The 16,399-nt window shown below is 57.0% G+C and overlaps 5 protein-coding genes and 1 long non-coding RNA gene across 9 annotated transcripts; 2 read left to right on the top strand and 4 right to left on the bottom strand.

Annotated features, from left to right (window-relative positions):
* The first annotated feature begins 136 nt into the window (after nucleotides 1-136).
* LOC122185983 lies at nucleotides 137-4,687 on the top strand. Its single transcript, XR_006181026.1, has 2 exons — nucleotides 137-212; nucleotides 1,787-4,687. It is a non-coding gene; the product is annotated as an uncharacterized LOC122185983 (long non-coding RNA).
* On the bottom strand, nucleotides 245-1,100 carry SPA17 (sperm autoantigenic protein 17). Its single transcript, XM_042882222.1, has 3 exons — nucleotides 916-1,100; nucleotides 706-806; nucleotides 245-597 (listed from the first exon to the last, which is right to left on the bottom strand). The coding sequence occupies exons 1-3, from the start codon at nucleotides 1,067-1,069 to the stop codon at nucleotides 436-438; spliced, it is 417 nt and encodes a 138-aa protein (XP_042738156.1). The 5' UTR covers nucleotides 1,070-1,100; the 3' UTR covers nucleotides 245-435.
* Nucleotides 1,894-6,113, bottom strand: PANX3 (pannexin 3). Of its 2 annotated transcripts, XM_042882217.1 has the most exons (5): nucleotides 4,846-6,113; nucleotides 4,009-4,151; nucleotides 3,625-3,839; nucleotides 2,859-3,502; nucleotides 1,894-2,032 (listed from the first exon to the last, which is right to left on the bottom strand). In XM_042882217.1, the coding sequence occupies exons 1-5, from the start codon at nucleotides 5,024-5,026 to the stop codon at nucleotides 1,983-1,985; spliced, it is 1,233 nt and encodes a 410-aa protein (XP_042738151.1). In that variant the 5' UTR covers nucleotides 5,027-6,113; the 3' UTR covers nucleotides 1,894-1,982. The 2 variants fall into 2 exon arrangements, with proteins under 2 accessions (XP_042738151.1, XP_042738150.1); XM_042882216.1 differs by lacking the exon at nucleotides 1,894-2,032 and having other exon boundaries at nucleotides 2,436-3,502.
* An 83-nt stretch (nucleotides 6,114-6,196) lies between these two features.
* RPUSD4 (RNA pseudouridine synthase D4) lies at nucleotides 6,197-9,598 on the bottom strand. Its single transcript, XM_042882225.1, has 7 exons — nucleotides 9,437-9,598; nucleotides 9,215-9,368; nucleotides 8,050-8,251; nucleotides 7,434-7,527; nucleotides 7,206-7,356; nucleotides 6,873-6,970; nucleotides 6,197-6,725 (listed from the first exon to the last, which is right to left on the bottom strand). Exons 1-7 carry the CDS (start codon nucleotides 9,581-9,583, stop codon nucleotides 6,528-6,530), a joined length of 1,044 nt encoding a protein of 347 aa, XP_042738159.1. The 5' UTR covers nucleotides 9,584-9,598; the 3' UTR covers nucleotides 6,197-6,527.
* Nucleotides 9,599-9,774: 176 nt separating this feature from the next.
* On the top strand, nucleotides 9,775-15,682 carry HYLS1 (HYLS1 centriolar and ciliogenesis associated). 3 transcript variants are annotated; one of them, XM_042882219.1, is made up of 3 exons: nucleotides 9,775-9,879; nucleotides 10,935-11,016; nucleotides 14,449-15,682. In XM_042882219.1, exon 3 carries the CDS (start codon nucleotides 14,473-14,475, stop codon nucleotides 15,310-15,312), a length of 840 nt encoding a protein of 279 aa, XP_042738153.1. In that variant the 5' UTR covers nucleotides 9,775-9,879; nucleotides 10,935-11,016; nucleotides 14,449-14,472; the 3' UTR covers nucleotides 15,313-15,682. The 3 variants fall into 3 exon arrangements, with proteins under 3 accessions (XP_042738153.1, XP_042738155.1, XP_042738154.1); XM_042882221.1 differs by having other exon boundaries at nucleotides 9,783-9,864; XM_042882220.1 differs by lacking the exon at nucleotides 9,775-9,879 and adding an exon at nucleotides 10,281-10,666.
* On the bottom strand, nucleotides 9,909-15,837 carry PUS3 (pseudouridine synthase 3). Its single transcript, XM_042882232.1, has 6 exons — nucleotides 15,631-15,837; nucleotides 13,047-13,481; nucleotides 11,412-11,980; nucleotides 10,923-11,113; nucleotides 10,073-10,325; nucleotides 9,909-10,017 (listed from the first exon to the last, which is right to left on the bottom strand). Exons 1-6 carry the CDS (start codon nucleotides 15,655-15,657, stop codon nucleotides 9,909-9,911), a joined length of 1,584 nt encoding a protein of 527 aa, XP_042738166.1. The 5' UTR covers nucleotides 15,658-15,837.
* Nucleotides 15,838-16,399: the final 562 nt, after the last annotated feature.

Here is a 16,399-nt window from a genome sequence, read left to right on the forward strand (position 1 = left end):
GGTGGGGGGTAGTGGCAGAGGAGCAGTGTCACATCCCTCCTTCTCACAGGGACGATATTAAATTTTGACAACCTCCAGGGATGCAGGGGCCTAAATATAGAGCATTAAATACCACCTCGAGGCGCGCGCCTTTGCAGAGCTTTTCTCCCCTCTCTCGGTCGTGCTGGAAGGGCACGGCGGCTAACATTGAGCTTTCGGGGGAGAAACCTCAGGTGAGAGCTGCTAATAACAGCAGGGACCTGGGGAGAGCGTTACTGGAGGCATTTTATTAAGTTCTCATTATGCAAGTGCCTCGGCGGCAGCGCGAGAGAGAATTTTCTGCCCCGCGAAGCCGCCTGGGAGGGGAATGTAGGTTTTCCAATCGCGGCTCCTCATTCTGGGTCAGAACGTTTCCAAACGGGGGCGAGGCGCCCGCTCCCGGCGGAGCCGTCCCGGTTACGGGCTGTCCTGGGGGCCCGGGGCCGGGCGGGGGGGCTCCGAGAAGGCTCTGCGCAGCCCCCGCCGCGTGCAGAAGCCCCGGAACGCAGCCTGGATTTTCGTAGCAGCTTCTTGAGAGGTCAGGAAATCGGCGGTCGGGTCTTCATCACGAGGGCTGCGCTGCGCGGGGCAGGAGGCGGCTGAACGGCCCGGGGCTCCGCGGCCGGGCACCGAGCGAGCCGGAGAGCCGCGGGGCTGAGGGCCCAGCTGGAGGCTGGAGCGGCTCACCTGGCGCTCCATCTCCGCCCCGCTGCTCCGCGGCGCCTCGGCCTCGGCCTCCTCGTCCTCTCCCACCTCCCCGTCCTCGGCCCTTCGGGCGGCGGAGCTCTCTGGGAAGAAAGCGCAGCCTGATGCCCGCGGCAGGGCGGCCCGACGCCCCGGCTGGGCGCGCTGAACGGGGCACGCGGCGGGGCGGGGCCGGGCGCGGGGCTCACTCACGCTCCCTCTCAGCCAGCAGCGCCTGGAAGTATCGGGCGATGAAGCCCAGCACGTCGTCGGGCTGCGCCCTCAGCACCTCCCGCGCCATCCCCTGCAGCAGCTCCTCGAAGCCGCCGGGCAGCCGCGGGGCGCTGCGGGGGTCGAGAAACGACATGGCGGCCGCGGCGAGCGGAGAGAGCGGGACTCGAACCCGTGTCCGACCGCCGGGAGGAGCTCCTGCGAGACCGCCAGGGGGCGCTGCCCGCACCCGTCGGCGCCCGCCGCGCCTGCGCAGAGTCGCCCGAAGGGTTGGGGGAGGAGGGGAGTGGGGGTGAGCAGAAGGGGGCGCGTGCGGGTGGGGGGCGAGCAGCAGCGCCCGGCCCGGCCCTCAGCCCCCGCCCGGCCTCACGCCGATCCTCGGCCCCCGCCCCGCTCCTGCCTGACCGCCACGCTCTGAGCTGTGCGGCGGCCCGCGGTCACCTGGCAACGGAAGCGCGGCGCGACGCGCAGCTCCACGCCCCCTCCCCCGGTCACCCCCCCCCCCCGCTCCCGGCGCGCTCGGTTCCTGCAGCCCGCAGCTCTAAACTTAGCCGGCTGCTTCGCGGTGTCGCCCCGCGCTGCTCCTGCGCGCCCCTTCCTCCCCCCCTCCCGCTCCGACCCGCGTTTGTCTTCGAGAATTTCTTCTCACCCTTCCCCTTCTCCTCCTGCTGTTGCTGTTCCTCCAAGGAGAAACCTGGGCTCCTTCCTTCCCCCACCTTTGGTCCCCCATTGCCCGCTCCTGCTGTAACACCGGGACGAGCTCTTAGGAAAGGAGCAGCGCCCAGCAGCACTCCCATGAAGGCAGCGCAGTTCTGTACTGAAAGGCAACGTCTTCACTTTTTTTTTTTTTCAGGAAAGGATGGAAAAATTCAACCCCAGCACATAAGAAAAGGGAGCCCCAAACACAGAGAGACAGAAAGGTGAGCTCAGCCTGCCCCCCGACAGCCACCACCACACCTGTAACAAAATCAAAGTTTAATGACAACAACCAGCACTGCTGCTGTGGAAGAGGACGGAGCTGGATCCCAGCAGAGGAGCTGTGGCCAGGCTCAGGAGTCATGGGCGTCTTCATCCTTAGCTTCCACTGCAGGCTTCATTTCTGGATGGGGTTGGAGGAAGAAGACATCATTATCTGGGCCTTTGAACCACCTCAACCCAGCATCCTGGGCTTTTCTCAGTCAGCTAGCCCAGAGCTGCTTGTGCTAGCCCTGCAGTTGCCATGCCAACAAGGATGCTAAATACAGCTCAATCTTTCTTTCTTTCCATATTTATTCATTTTAAAACCACAGACCGCAGGCTGCATGTTAGGGCCAGGAAAGGAGTGCAGACATTCTGGCTCCCACCCTGCCAGGGATGAGCTGTCTTGCAGAGCCCAGAAACCACAGCGAGCAGCTTGAGAAGACAGCAAAGAAGGTCCCCCCAGCTCCCCAAAAATCCAAGCATGTGAGAGAGGAAGCGTTGGTGTCTTGGGAGCCTGCCCACCACCCCACTGTCACAGCAACAGCAGAACATCACACCAGCACCCCAAAATTTAGTTTGCCCCCACCCATCAGTAGGCTGGGTTGTCGTCTTCTCCAAAAATGAGGACAACCCCCAGCCCCCCAATTAGACCAGAGTTTGGGTTTAAGCCTCCAGCTCTGCAGTCTCCTCAGCAAAACTGTTCCTATAGCAACTCCTGCCCACGCATGGGCTCGTGGTAGCATCACGGCCCTGGCTGCCAGAACCAGTCTCCGGTCAGAAATAGGGAAGATGGAGCCATCGCCCCCTCAGCAACCCTCCGCAGCACCCCAGTCCAAAAAGCTTAAAGGTCTGGGCAGAGGTTAAGGGCCAGAGCAGACAGATTCTGCCTCACCCCCAAGGTGGAATGCAACAGTGCGGGTGCTGAGAAGACAGCGAATAGGGCATCTCTACCCCAGGGAACCTACCGATGGCCTCGCCATTGCCCAGGGGCGTACAAGGCTGGTGTTTGGGCTTGGTGGCCTCCAGCCCGGCCAGCAGCGTCATGAAGTCAACAACGGTGTCGATGTCCTGCTTCTCAGCAGTGGCCTCCCGCAAGGCACTGACGGCATTGAGGCGGCTGAAGGACGTCAGCTCGGAGATGTTGGCCCGGAGGAAGAGGAGGATGACATTGAGGTCGTTGATGGGACAGGTAAGCATCTTGCGACTGAGAAGGTCAAAGGCAGGCAGCATCTCATAGACGGAGAGCAGCCCTTTGTCCCACTGACAGAGCTGCAGGGCACTGTAGACGACGACAGGCATAAGGAGGACATACACACCACCAACCGTGAGGCTGATGAGCTGGAAGACAGAGAAGAAGGCCAGCTTGCAGGGTATGAGCGGGGGAACATGAGGCTCATCCTGGAGCAGCCCTGTTTTGATGGAGCAGCTGAACTCATCCTGGAAGAAGATGTTGAGGTGGAGGAAGACCAGGTAGAGGCAAGTGGCAGCCAAGAACAAGAGCAGGAGGAGGTTCCTCAGGAGGTAGATGATGACCAGGGAGTGGGAGTGCTGCTTGCGGGCAAGGTAGCGCTCCAGCAAAGGGAACTCAAAGTACCTCTCCTGGCGAGCCCTGGGGAGAGAGCAGTGAGTTGGAGCCACCCCACTGCTTCACCAAAGCCACAGTGAGGGAGGAGGTGACCCAAAGGTGGTGTGGAGAGGCTACGGCTGGATGCCTGTGCCGCGCTGTCTCACCTCTCGTACTCCTCCCAGAACTGCTCCGGATCGTCGCTCGCCTGCTGGACCTTCCTCATGTGCTGCACCAGGCGCACGGAGCGGTTGTAGGACTTGTCCAGCTCGTCGATGATGAAGAGGAGGTCAGAGTGGAGGGCGGGGGAGGCTGCGTAGCGCCACAGCAGGTAGGGCAGATACATGAGCACTGCCACCACCAGCAGTGAGTACGGGAAGACCTGAGGGAGACCATCTGTAGGTTAGGGTTCCCCAGGAGAGAGGGATTTCAGGGGGAGATGAGGCGCTCAGCTACTTTGCCCTTCAGGATCCGCCCCCACCAACACGGCAGCAGGACCTGGTAGCACCCAGTCACCGAGGTGGTGGCCCCGTGCCAGCCCACCAGTGTACCTTGAGAGCCCAAAGGGACTTGGTGACAGCACGTCCCTCAGCATCGAAGCCATGGTGGAGGAGTGAGTCCCAGCAAGCTGTGTCAGCATAGGCAGATTGCTTCCCCGTGAAGTTGGAGGGCGAGAAACAGCTGATCTGTGAACCTACAAGGAGGAGGGGAGCTGAGCAGGTAGGATGGGGCTCTCTGTAGTTATCTGTCCCTGTTGCAGTGTTTTCTGGCTGTCAGGGGCAAGGGCGTTACTATTTCTTGAACGCTGCCCTTTAAGCACAGCCACAGGTTCATAGCAGGGAAATTTGAACCAGACACAAACCAGCACAAAACCAAACATTGCAGGGCCACATAAAAACAGTGGCAAATCCAGCTTTAGCTCAGTGCTGTGATGCACAAAACAGCACTTCCAATGAAGCTTTGTGCTGCTATCACCAGCCTGCTCTCATTATCCAAGCAAGCACCAAACCCTGGGACAGTAAAACCCCCAAAGAGTCCCAGGGAAGATCTCAGCACCCCGCTGACAGCTCCCAACAAAACAACCCTGCCTTTGTGATAGGAGCACTGCAGGGTGCTGTGAGCAGGGCAGCAGGTGAAAGGGGGCATGGCTGCACTCGGAGGGCTACCAGCAAGCAATTAAAAAGAGAATAAATAAAAAATCAATAAAAGCTTTTACATCAAACAACAAAACCCCATCAGGTTGATTAAAATCAATTAAAAAACAACCAATAATCCCAAGACAGAAAATTGAAAACCCCTAAAGTGGGATTTCCAAGCTGTAATGTCATGACAGTGAAAAAACAGGCTGTGACAGTTCTCACCACCCCAAACCTGCCCCCACAACTCACCAGCAGAGAACTCCCGGGCGAAGGCCAGAGAGACCAGGAAGAGGGGCAGCCCCACTGCGATGAACTTCAGCACGCGGTCGCTCGGCAGCTCCAGCCGCAATCCTTTGGCACGGGAGCTGCTGGGCTCTGGGAGGAGGGCATCTGAAAGCATGTACTCAGCAGCCGTGTGCGACAGGGACATTTTCCTCTCCAGGAAGGACTGAGCCACGGGGAAATGGAGTCCAGTGCTGCTGCCTGGGGGTCCTGGTGCTGTCTGAGGTGCAACCAGTGTGGCGAGAGGCTTTGTACGGCTGGAAACATTGCATGCCAAGTTCTACCAACCAGGCAGCTGTAAATGACAGCTTAGATAGTGAGTTAAATCAACTGATAATTACAGGGGAAGCCTTTCACTGGCAAGAATGCAAATAGCGTGCCCCAAAATAGAAAAAAAAAACCTCGCAGTCACAGCACCATGGCCAAGGCAGCATTCCTGCCCAGCCACCATGGGTCCTAGCATGGACCAGATCCCCGTGGTTTTACTCCCCTCTGTCATAAGTAGGTGTATTTCCAGCAGCATGTTCGTGGGGCGTGGGGCTCCTGGACTATTTTTGCTTTCCGTAACAAGCGAGGATGGGGCATCACCCTAACCAAGAGCCCTAGCCAGGTACAGAGCGGCCTCATAGGGTACAGAGCCTCCTTCCAGCACCCCTGTGCGTGCCAGGGCTGCTGGAGAAGGTCCTGCTGCTCAGTTCCCAAACCTTGGGGACAGGCCAAGTGGCACCAGGAGCTGAGAAGACATCAGTGATTGCACTGTTGAGATGCACACCAGCTGTTGCTCCCTGCGCACCAGCTTTGCAATCTCCCCTTGCCCACCCTCTAATCTGGCTCCAGGGGAGCGCAGTGGGGACAAAGCTGCAATTTCCAGTAGGACAGAGATGCAAGTATTGGGATCTAGAAAAAAGCAGTATGGAAATTAGGAGTTGGTGAGATGGAACAGAGGACAGGAAAGCTCCCAGCTGTGGCAATACGACTGCTGCCCAAGAAGCCAACAGCCAAAGCCAGGGGAGCTCTGGATTGTTCAGTCAAGCTGAGGGGAGTCCCTGCCATGCTGTGGCTCTGGGCAGCCTCTCAACACAGCCAGAACTCACAGCTGCTGCCAAATTTTACTTTTTCTGTGTTGTTTTGGGTTTTTTTTGTTTTTTTTTCCCAGACAAAGGCAGTCTCCAAATTTGAGTGCCAGGATATAAGATAGTACAGAAGGGCTGAGCCAAGGAAGCCCTGAACCAAATTGCATTACACTCAGAGGTGTTCAAACCTGCCCAGGCACTGAGGTCCACCTGTCCTGAACACGGAGAGCCACACAACCTTCACCTTTGCAGAAATGGGTTCTTTATTGGACAGGGACAAGTTCAGAGCACAGAATGGTCGATGCCCAGTTTCCACCCAGCCTCATCACTATAAACAAGAGTGCACCCACCACACTTTCTGCTCCAGATCAGGTACGGACTGTGGACAAGAAGTGCACAGAAGTTAAGCCAGCAACTCTATTACCCGAAGGCAAGGTGTCTCCCAAGTAGCAGAACACAAACCTCATCACGTCACTTGCTGTGAGTGAAACAGCAGTGCAGCACAGCTGGATCCGGCACTATCACGTGCCAGAAGTATGGAGACACAAAGGATCAGTCCTGTTGACAAGCCTCGTCCTACTCCATAGCAATGTCCAGCTCCAGCTTCCTCAGCGCCCTGTGGAAGAAGCTGGGTGGCTCACACACAAGGTCTATCTGCTTGCTCCCACTGGTGCCCAGCGGCAGGGAGAGGCGGTAGGCATGGAGATGCAGGGGGAGGTGGCGAGACTTGCTCTGCTGCAGCTTCAACCTCTTCAGAGTTATTTCAGGAAGCTTCTGCATTGAGGACAGAGTGGTGTGAGGACAGCCCTAACACCCTCTTCCATAACCCCGTGTCAGCAGTCTGGTCTCAGAATCCCAGCGTGTGCCACCAAGCAGCTGGTGCCTTCTCTGCCCTGCTCCATGGCACCGTATCTGCCTTACCTGTGGTGCCAGCTTGCTCCAGTGAGAGTATTTGTGATCCCCTAGGATGGGGCACCCCAATCCATAGGCCAGGTGAACCCGGAGCTGGTGCTTCACTCCTGAGATGAGGAAGGAGAAAAGGAAAAACATCACATCAGTCACATTGGGCAGCAGGTCTTCGCTCACTACCCACCCAAAGCACCCTCATGCCAGGTAACCTTGTGCTGAGAGCCCTGGCAGCGAAACAGCACTGGTTCCCAGAGCCTTGGCCATATCCTACAGCTTGTTCCTCCCTCCACGACTGCTCCTGGCTGTACAGAAGGCACAGCACAGAAGCACCTGGCTAAGCCTCACCTGTGATGGGCTGGAGCTCCAGCAGAGAGCAGGCAGACGAGCCAGCCAGAACGCGATACCGCGTCACAGCGCTTTCAGCATTGCGGTTCTTGCGGATTTTCAGCACCTTTCCATCCTCAGGAGACACGCGGTAGTTTGGGGCCAGCGTCATCTGAGCCACAGCGAGAGGATGAGCCCAGGAGAAGGGGAAACCAGCCCCAAACTGCGACTGAGAGGATACCTGCTCACCTTGTAATGAGGTTGGTGGCTCTGCACCTCCCTCTCCACCATGGGGATTTCCACAATGCCCTCAGCAGGGTCTGGGCTCCCCACGGTAATTGCCCTGCAAAGGAAAAGCAGAGGTCTGCATGACGCTGCTGCAGCCCTTTGCACATCCAGCAGGATAGAAACTCTCCCTCACCTCTCACTTTTCTCCCCAGGAGAGACCCCCGAACTGGGAACTCAAGCATTCATAGTCACACAGACAGTGGGATCGAGTGTACTCCCACCAAGTGTGCCAATGACATCAACCTGAGTGGTGCAGTTGGTTCAAGGTCAGGTTGAATGGGGCCTTAGGCAACCTGACCTGGTGGATGGCAACCCTGCCTGTGATCTGTAATGTCCCTTCCAACCTAAACCACTGTAATATTCTATAATCAAACATCCACCACTTCCCAGAGTTCCACATCCCCATATCTGCACACTCGTGACACTTTGCTGCTTGTCAAAGATACTTTTGGGGCTCTGGCCAGTCTGATCTAATGGTTGGTGACCCTGCTTAAGGCAGAGGAGTTGAACTCAGTGATCCCCTCAGTCCCTTCCAAACTAAGCCCTTCTATGATTTTTCTTCCAAAACCTTTCCTACCAGTATATCTTTTCCACCTGGCGAGTTTTGAAGAGGAGCCGGATCCTGTCTGCTGCCTCCCTGCTCCGTGCCAACACCATCAAACCCGTTGTCTCCTTGTCCAGCCGATGGCACAGGTGCAGTGGTTCAGCTTTCATGTTTATCAGCATCTTGGCCAAAATTGGCAGCACATCAGCGATACAGTTCTTGACCCCAGGCCCACCTGCAAAACCCAGACAAGCATTCACATCCCTGTTAACTTTAATGCAATACAAAGCGACACGGCAGGATTTCCCCACCCTTGCTATTAACAGTGATCAGTGAGAGGGGCAGCACTACACAGCTCTGCTTAAAAAATCAAAAACAAAAACACACCAACATGGAATCGCTAAGATTGAAAAGGACTACTAAGATCATCTCATCCAACTATCAGCCCATCCCCATCATGCCCACTAATCCCTGTTCCCCAGTGCCACATCTATCTTTTTCTTTAGCACTTCCAGGGACGGTGACTCCATTACCTCCCAGGGCAGCCTGTTCCAATACCTCACTACTCCTGAGAAGAATTTTTTTTCTAATATCCAACTGAACCTCCTCAGCACAACGTAAAGCCATCACCTCTCATCCCATCACTGCTACCTGGGAGTAGAGGCTGATCCCCACCTCACTACAACCTCCTCTCAGTGAGAAGCAGAGAGCAATAACGTCTCCCCTGAGCCTCCTCTAAATTAAACAATCTCAGTTCCCTCAGTAAGGGAATCTTACTCCCTGTAAGATTTGCACTCCAGACCCCCAACAGCTCTGCTGCCCTTCTCTGAATGAGCTCCAGAGCCTCCATGCCTTTGTTGCAGCGAGGAACCCAACACCGAACGCAGCACTAGAGGTGTAGCTGCACCAGCGCTGTGTAGAGAGGCACAATCACCTGCTCCTGCTGGCTGCACATTTCTGATACAAGCCAGGATGCCATTGGCCTTCTTGGCCAGCTGTGCACACTGCTGGCTCACATTCACCTGGCCGTCAGCTACGCTCCCAGATCCTTTTCTTCTTTGCAGCTCTGCACTCTGCCCCACACCCGCAGCATTACAAGGCGTTAATGTGAGCGGGCGCTCGGTCTCGCTGAATCTCGTCCCACCGGCCCCAGCCCGCCAGCGCAGTAAGAAGCAACGGGGAACCGCCGGCCCCTCACCGTGCACGGGCAGCCCGTAGGGCTTGTTGAGCACCACCAGCTCCTCGTCCTGGTATACGGCTCGCTGCCGGAGAGCCTTGGCCAGCACATTGTGGTGCACCCGCTGCAGCGCGGCCAGCTGCCGGGCCCGCCTCCGCGCCGGCTCCGCGGCCACCTAGAGGAACGAGAAGCGGATGGAGGCGACCGGGCCCACGCCAGGAGCCAGCGCCCGGCCGCGCTCACCTCTCGCTCCTCCTCCTTCTTCTTCCTCTCCTCGCTCCGCTTCGCCCGCAGTCGCTCCGCCAGCTCCTGGGCCCGCACCGCCCCCGCCGCCGTCCGTCCCAAGGCCTCTCCCGGCCGCCGCCACAGTCGCCCACTGAGCGCCGCCATTTTGCCGGTTCTCCTCCGCTCCTCCCCTTCCGCCCGCCGGAGGGCGGGGCCTCAGCCCAGCGCCCAATGGACAGGGCGGAAGGAGACGAGCGACAGCACCGCCCGCCACTAGGACAGGGCGAGGCAGGCCTTCAGCCCAGGCACCCAATAGGAAGGCAGAAGGAGACGAACGACAGCAGCGACCGCCTATAGGAAGCACGCAGCTGCCCCGCCCCGCCCGGCAGTTTGAAGGAGAGCGGCGGTTGGGAACCGGCCACGGTCGCGGCGCGAGGAGGGAGCGGGTGAGCAGCTCGCAGGTACCGGCCGGAACCGCGCCGCGCTCGCGTCATGCCGCGCTCACGTCGCGTCTCGCTTCATCGTACCCCGACAACCCTCGGTGCCCCAGGCCCGGCCCCGCGCTGCCCCCCCGCAGGCCGTAACGCAGCACCGCTATTCTTAAAGCCAACAGGAATTTATAAAAATCGCGAGGAAACGCGTTTAAAACCAAACCCGCGCAAAAGGCGGCCCTTCAGGAGCCCCCCCCCCGGCCCCTCCCCCGTGCGCAGCCGTTTGGCCGCCCGCTCGGCCTGGCCGCGGCCCCTGCGCAGGCACTGCTGGATGCGGGACTCCAGCCCCTCGCACCGCGGCCGCTCCAGCAGCGGTTTGTAGGCGCGAGCGCGGACGCCTTCCACAAAGCTGCTGGCCTGGTTGTGCACTGGAGGCTTCAGGTCTCCCCAGAGCACAGGGGCGGCGTTCCCTGGGTCTGTAAAAGAAATAACAACACACGGCATTCTCCTGCAGACCCGTGGTTGGACGGGAATGCTGCTGGGAAAGGCTGGAGGGTTGGGGTGAATGGAGCTAAATCCAGCTGCTGACCCATCACCAATGGCTCCCTGTGGGTCGGTGCTGGGGCCAGCCCTGTTCTGTATCTTTGTAGATGATCTGGACAAGGGAATTGAGTGCAACCTCAGTAAGTCTGCAGATGACCCCAAGCTGGGAGGAAGCGTCAGTCTGCCTGGTGTAGGAAAGGGCTACAGAGGGATCTGGCCAGGCTGATGGATGGGCTGAGGCCAATGGAACAATGAGATCAAGTGCTGGGCTCAGGTTGGATATTAGGAAAAATTTCTTTGCAGAAAGACTGGTGAGATATTGGAACAGGTTGTCCAGGGGTGGTGGAGTCATCAGCCCTGAAGGTGTTCAGAAATGCAGAGATGTGGCACTGAGGGACATGGTTAGTGGGCATGGTGGGGTTGGATTTGATGATCTTAAGAGGTCTTTTCCAACCTTAATGATTCTATGAACAACGCTTTCAACAACGTGTGGTTACCTACTTGTTTGGAACAGTTCTGCCATCTCTTACCTTTCCCTGCAGCCACGGGAGCAGCGTCCAGACCTTGTAACATGTTGTGCAGCACTTGAGTCTTGACGGCGTAGCTGGCCCAGAGCTGCTGCAGGTGGGTAACGTTGAACTCCTGCACTTCCCGGTCATAATGCCACTGGATGTTCTCAAACTCACAGTCATACAGGACCAGGGGGAACTCCACAGCCATACTAGGAAAACGGAGAGAAGGCATTACGAACTGATGGTGAGGTGTTGAAGGCAGGCTAGAGAAGGGTTGTGATAGAAAAGGGTCACAGCATTAATGTAACAGCACAGCAGCCTGTCCACTCTGCTAATAACGGCACTGCCTTTCAGAAAAATGCTTTTCTGAAGTAATTTTTACCAAAGACCAAGGGTTAAGACCATGAGTAACTTGTCCAGAAGCACAGTGACAAGAAAATCAGATCCTCGTGGAGACGCCAGCAGTTTGCTTTCTTGCTGTACAGCCTGGGAGGTTGCTGCCCATACCTGTACTGTGGTTTTCGAGGGTTCTTCTCCACATCCAGCAGCTCATCGATGATCTCTGGGCCCTCCATCCTCTGTCCAATCAGGAAGAGGATGGCCATCATGCAGCGCACTTGGTGGTAGAGGAATGCCTGTCCTGTCACCTCGAACTGGCACAGCCGGAAAGGGTCCTGCAGGCCACCTTCAGCTCCCCCATCCACCCACGTTACCTGGGCGCTGAGAATTGTTCTCTGGAAGTTGATGACGCCATTGGCCACGTCCATTTTGCAGAGGTTCCGGAAGTCGTGCGTCCCCACGTAGCGCTGGGCTGCAGCCTGCATGAGGGCCACGTCCAGGCCTGCGCAGGGGAAGAAGTAGCGGTAGGTCCTCTTGAGACAGCTGAACCGGGCGCTGAAGTCTGGCTCCACGGGGGCCCAGGCCAGCACACGGATGTCAGGTGGGAGCACCCTGTTCAGGATGTGGGTGTAGCGCAGCTCTTCCTCGGATTTACTGCTTCTTCCCTCCGAGTCACCCGTGCAGCCATTTAGTTTCCTTTCCTCCGAGAGGTTAGAGCGAAGATCTAGGGAAATCACCTGCAAAATTGTGAACACTGGGATTAGGTGGTGGATGGGCGTAGTCAGTGTGTAAAGCCAAGTCTTCCTACACCTCTGCTTTGCATTTTGAAATGAACTCAGGATCTCCTACAGAGGAAGGTATCTTAAATTGGTCTCTTACCACTCCTTCCTGTGGGTAAAACTGCAAGTGCCTCTGCTGAGCTTCCTAGCAGATGCTATAGATTCCTTTAATAAAACAGAAAAAGTTGCAAACTGCCTACATAGCATGGTCTCTAAATGGCTTCAGTCTGCAGGATACACATGTGCTTTTAAAAAAAAAAAAACACAAAAAAAACCCTGGAGTTCATAACTTGAACCCATTAACAGCTCAATAGGCTTGAAACTGTGGTATGGAAACAAGTGAACCACTGCAAGTCCATGAGCATATCTAACCGTGCAAGCAAAGGTGGCCCACACCCTTACTTTGTACGGTTTGCTTCGTGAACTAGAGCAAGTGAGTGATGCAGGCTAAAACCAGCCCTCACATGGCAAAAGCTGGGCAGGCCTGCTCCCTGAGCACAAGCGGGAAGGGAAGAGGAGGAAAGCAAAGCCATCGTAAGGATCTGATGGTTCCCTGCCACTGTTTGGGCCAGCTGCTCCTCCAGCTCCCACTCCCACGCTCTCTTCCCTGGCTGTTGCTCTCCTCAGACCTTTACACACAAGGACTCAGCTTTCTCACTCTGTGGGAAGCATTCCAGTCATTCTGCTGGGCTGCTGAGTTAAGGCAGATGAGAGGGGTCTGCCAAGCACTGCAGCTGGCACAAGAAGAGCAATGTCTATATAGGCAGAGGAAGGGGCAGCTCCCCTTTCTGGCATCTCTGAGCTGAACTGGCAGCTGACCCGACTCAGGAAATGGCAGCCTGAAATGCATTTCATCCTCTCCAAACAGCTCCAGTAAACAGTGTCTGAAAAAGCTTTTAAAAGACAGATTCAACCTGCACTGTCACACAGTGAGCACTTGGCTCGTTGTCATTGACCAGTAACCCCACGAGATCTGCATCCTGAGTTCTACCACCCCCAGTGGAACCCGTAAACCCATCCTGACCTGTCCAAAGGCACTGACTCCTTTGTCTGTCCGCCCACAGCGGTGATAGTTGGAGGTCTGCCTGCTATCTACCAGCCGTGTCTTCTTCAGGGCTTCAAACAGCTTCTCTTCAATCGTGTTGCTGGTGTTCTCCTGGCTGGCAAAGCCTTGGTACCCCCAGCCGAGGTAGGCGATCCTCAGAGCCACGTGCCTGCGGCCGTGGGCACTGAAATCAAATGGCCGCTGCTGCTGCTTCTTGGATTTCCTGGAGGTTGAAGGGGTGTCCTTCACTGCAGTGCCCTCCTTGCCCTCCGACAGCTTCTCCTGCAGCTGCTTCACCTCCTCCTCCAGGTCCTGCACCCTCCTCAGGAGCTGTTCTCGATCTGTGGCCCAGCTCCCGTTGGCCATACTGAGTCTCTTGGAGTCTTTAGTTGGTGGCTGGCAGCTCCTCAGGGCCTGCAAAGAAAGGAGGAAATCTGTGTTTCTACCTTTTTCTGCCTCTGCAGAATTGTTATCTGTACAATAATTCTTTGGCTTCTTTTTAATCCCTCACTGTACCCAGAAGCACCCAGTAACTGTCAAGGGGGCTTGGCTGGGATGATACACTTTGACTCCAGGCTGCAAATATCTAGTGCTTTGAATCACACATCTTCCCTCAGCCACCGCTGTCAGCAGCTCAGCGCTGGCAGCCCAGCACGGCGGCAGCTCATTCCCACATTTCCTGTGCAGAGCTGTCATGGAGCGGTTCCCATTCTCGCTGTGTTCAGCGAGCATCAACACTTCAGACAGCCTGCTAACAGCTACCAGTCATCCTGCAGCACCATCTGCTCGAACGTTTCGTAATGGCATCACTGCCACACAGTTAGAACTTGCATTTCTAAACCCGTTTAATGGCATAAAGATAGCCCCAAACCTGCAGGCTTCAGTGGGAACACTGTCCACATCCCTTTTGCAGCCAATCCTTCTGCCTTACCTCAATCACACAACTCAGCCTGAAGCTTTGCCTTTAGGCTATGATAGCCAATCTCTAAACACTTTTTCCTTGTCTATAAATAAAAACACCCTTTCTTTGATGTCTTTAGTCACAACTAGGAACTGTGTTTTTGAGAGAACATACTGGTTTCACAAGGGGAAAATCATCAGTATATCTGCCCAAGGCTTACAGTCACGGAGTGTACTCAGTCCGGCCTGCACTCGTCCATCCTTTCATCGAACCTTCACATGCAGTGCAATGCAATTTATGTGCCATGTACAACATTGTACATAGTTGTCTACAGGCTCCTCTCTGGTTTGATGGAGCCTGAATCAGCACCACAAACCTGAGAAGGTTTCAGGGTGGCGAAGAGCCAGAGCCAGCCTTCACAGAGCCCCCTTCAGCCAACTCGAATGCACTGCAAGATATTAACCAAATTTCTTTTTGCAGGGTCCAGCCAGCCCAGCAGAAACCATGGAGAACAGGCTGGAAGCAGACAGGCATTCAGGTGCTGCTCTGAGTGATGAGGAGCTGGAAGGAGGCAGCGAGAGCCGCGGAGCAGAAGGGGCACCTCTGTGCTGCAGTGCCTACACTGCTCCCACAGGGCTGCAGCCAGCCCCACCTCCATCCAAAGGGTTCCCCTGCGCAGAGCCCAGTGCTGCCCCGTGCTGCCCCAGGGGCTCGAGGAGGCAGGCGATGAAGAGGAAGGTGCTGAGGCGGAGACCTGATGGAGGAGTCCAGGTCTGTGACGAATCGGTCACCAGCCTGCTGGAGAGCATGGCCACGTGGAATCTGACACAGAAAATGCTTCAGCTGAGCACCGCTCCAGATGACAGCCTCTCCGAGGGGGAAATCGAGATGAGCAGCAGTTTTATCCAGGAGTTCCCCCCAGAGCCTTCCTATCAGCATCAGGGCGCCGAGTGTGAGCCTCCCTTCCTTCTCAGGGTTGTGCAGAGCCAGAGTCCTCCCGCCTCTCACTGCACAGCCGCAGCGCTGCAGCCCAAGTCCTTCATTCCCCCCAGGCTGGAGGCGCTGCGTCAGAACCGCAGCAAAAGCGACCGGGTGGCCAAATATTTTGAGTACAAGCGGGAGTGGGAGCGGTTCCCTGTGCCGGGTGAGGACCAGCACAAGGACGTGCGCCGCAGCATTCGGGGGCGGATGCTCACACAGCACAGCCACCCCAGCAAACCGCAGCACACCTATGTCCCCAACACCTACACGGTGCCCACGGACAAGAAGAGGGCAGCCCTGCGCTGGGAGGTGCGCTGGGACCTGGCGAACGGCCTCATCCCCAGGAAAAACGCCCCGCTCTGACGTCACCCTGGATGCTCTCCTCTCCCATCCAGGACTCAGCTACTCTGGAAATCTTTCTGTTTATATAAGCGTGTTGGCTGCAGTGTAAAACTTCACCCAGCTCCCCAGGTTACTGCATTTCGGACATCCTTACTTCGCTACTACACTGTTAGAAAGCTTCACTCTGAGTCGCTGCTGGAAAGCCGAGGAAGCAGACAGGGAAAAGCCACTCAAACTCCATAACGAAGCGAGAGCTGTGATTTTTACGTTGAAATGCTTCTGCTCCCCCGGACGGGGGGCTGCGCGAGCTGTGTGATGTCAGGCAACTCGGCCACGTACTTCAATAAAGCGTGCAACAAGGCGCATCGGAGTCGTGCGGTTAAATGGAACCCACGTGGCGCGGAGTCCTCCGGAACCGCCGCCCCGCCGCGCTCCGAGCGCCGCTTTTTCACCCCGTTTCTGACCGTCGCGGCGCGCATTGACACCGCCGTGCGGCGACTTCAGCTCCGGCTGGGATCGGAAGCGCCGACCCGAAGCCCCGAAGGCCCGAACCGCCCCCGCCCCTACCTGAGCCACCGCCGCCACTTCCGGTGCCGGTGCCGCTGCCCCGGAAGTGGCTGCCTCGCCGCGCGCCCGTCATGAATATTCACGAAGTGTTGAATATTCATGAACCCGTCTTTAAAGCCGCTGTTCAAATCCCATCCTCCCTTGTGGTGTTTCCTCGTGCAGGCAGTTCTCCCTTTGGTGCCGCGGGGACACGGGGGCGGCTCTGTCCCAGAAAGGGTTTTATTTCCCCATTTCAGCCCACGGGCGCACACGGCCCACATCCCGCCCCGCCGCCAGGGGGCGCTGTCGGCCTTCGCTTTGCACGCAGCCGCCGGACGCGCCCTCAGCCCCTCCCCCGTCCGGCCCCGTTCCCACGGCGATACCCAGCGGGGCAGGGGGGGGTTCGGGTCTGGTGTGCGGGTGCTCTCTTAAATCAGCTGTTCAGGGCTGCCAAAAGGTGTCTGAAAGCACAGAGCTCTTCTGTAGCACAAAGGGCAGCGGTACAAAGCAGGGCCCCGTGCGTGGCGGCTGTCCCCAAGGGGGCTGTCCCACTCACACCGCC

The sequence above is a fragment of the Lagopus leucura genome, unplaced genomic scaffold (assembly GCF_019238085.1).
Source record: "Lagopus leucura isolate 7727_CA_CO unplaced genomic scaffold, USGS_WTPT01 Super-Scaffold_100034, whole genome shotgun sequence".
NCBI lineage: Eukaryota > Metazoa > Chordata > Aves > Galliformes > Phasianidae > Lagopus > Lagopus leucura.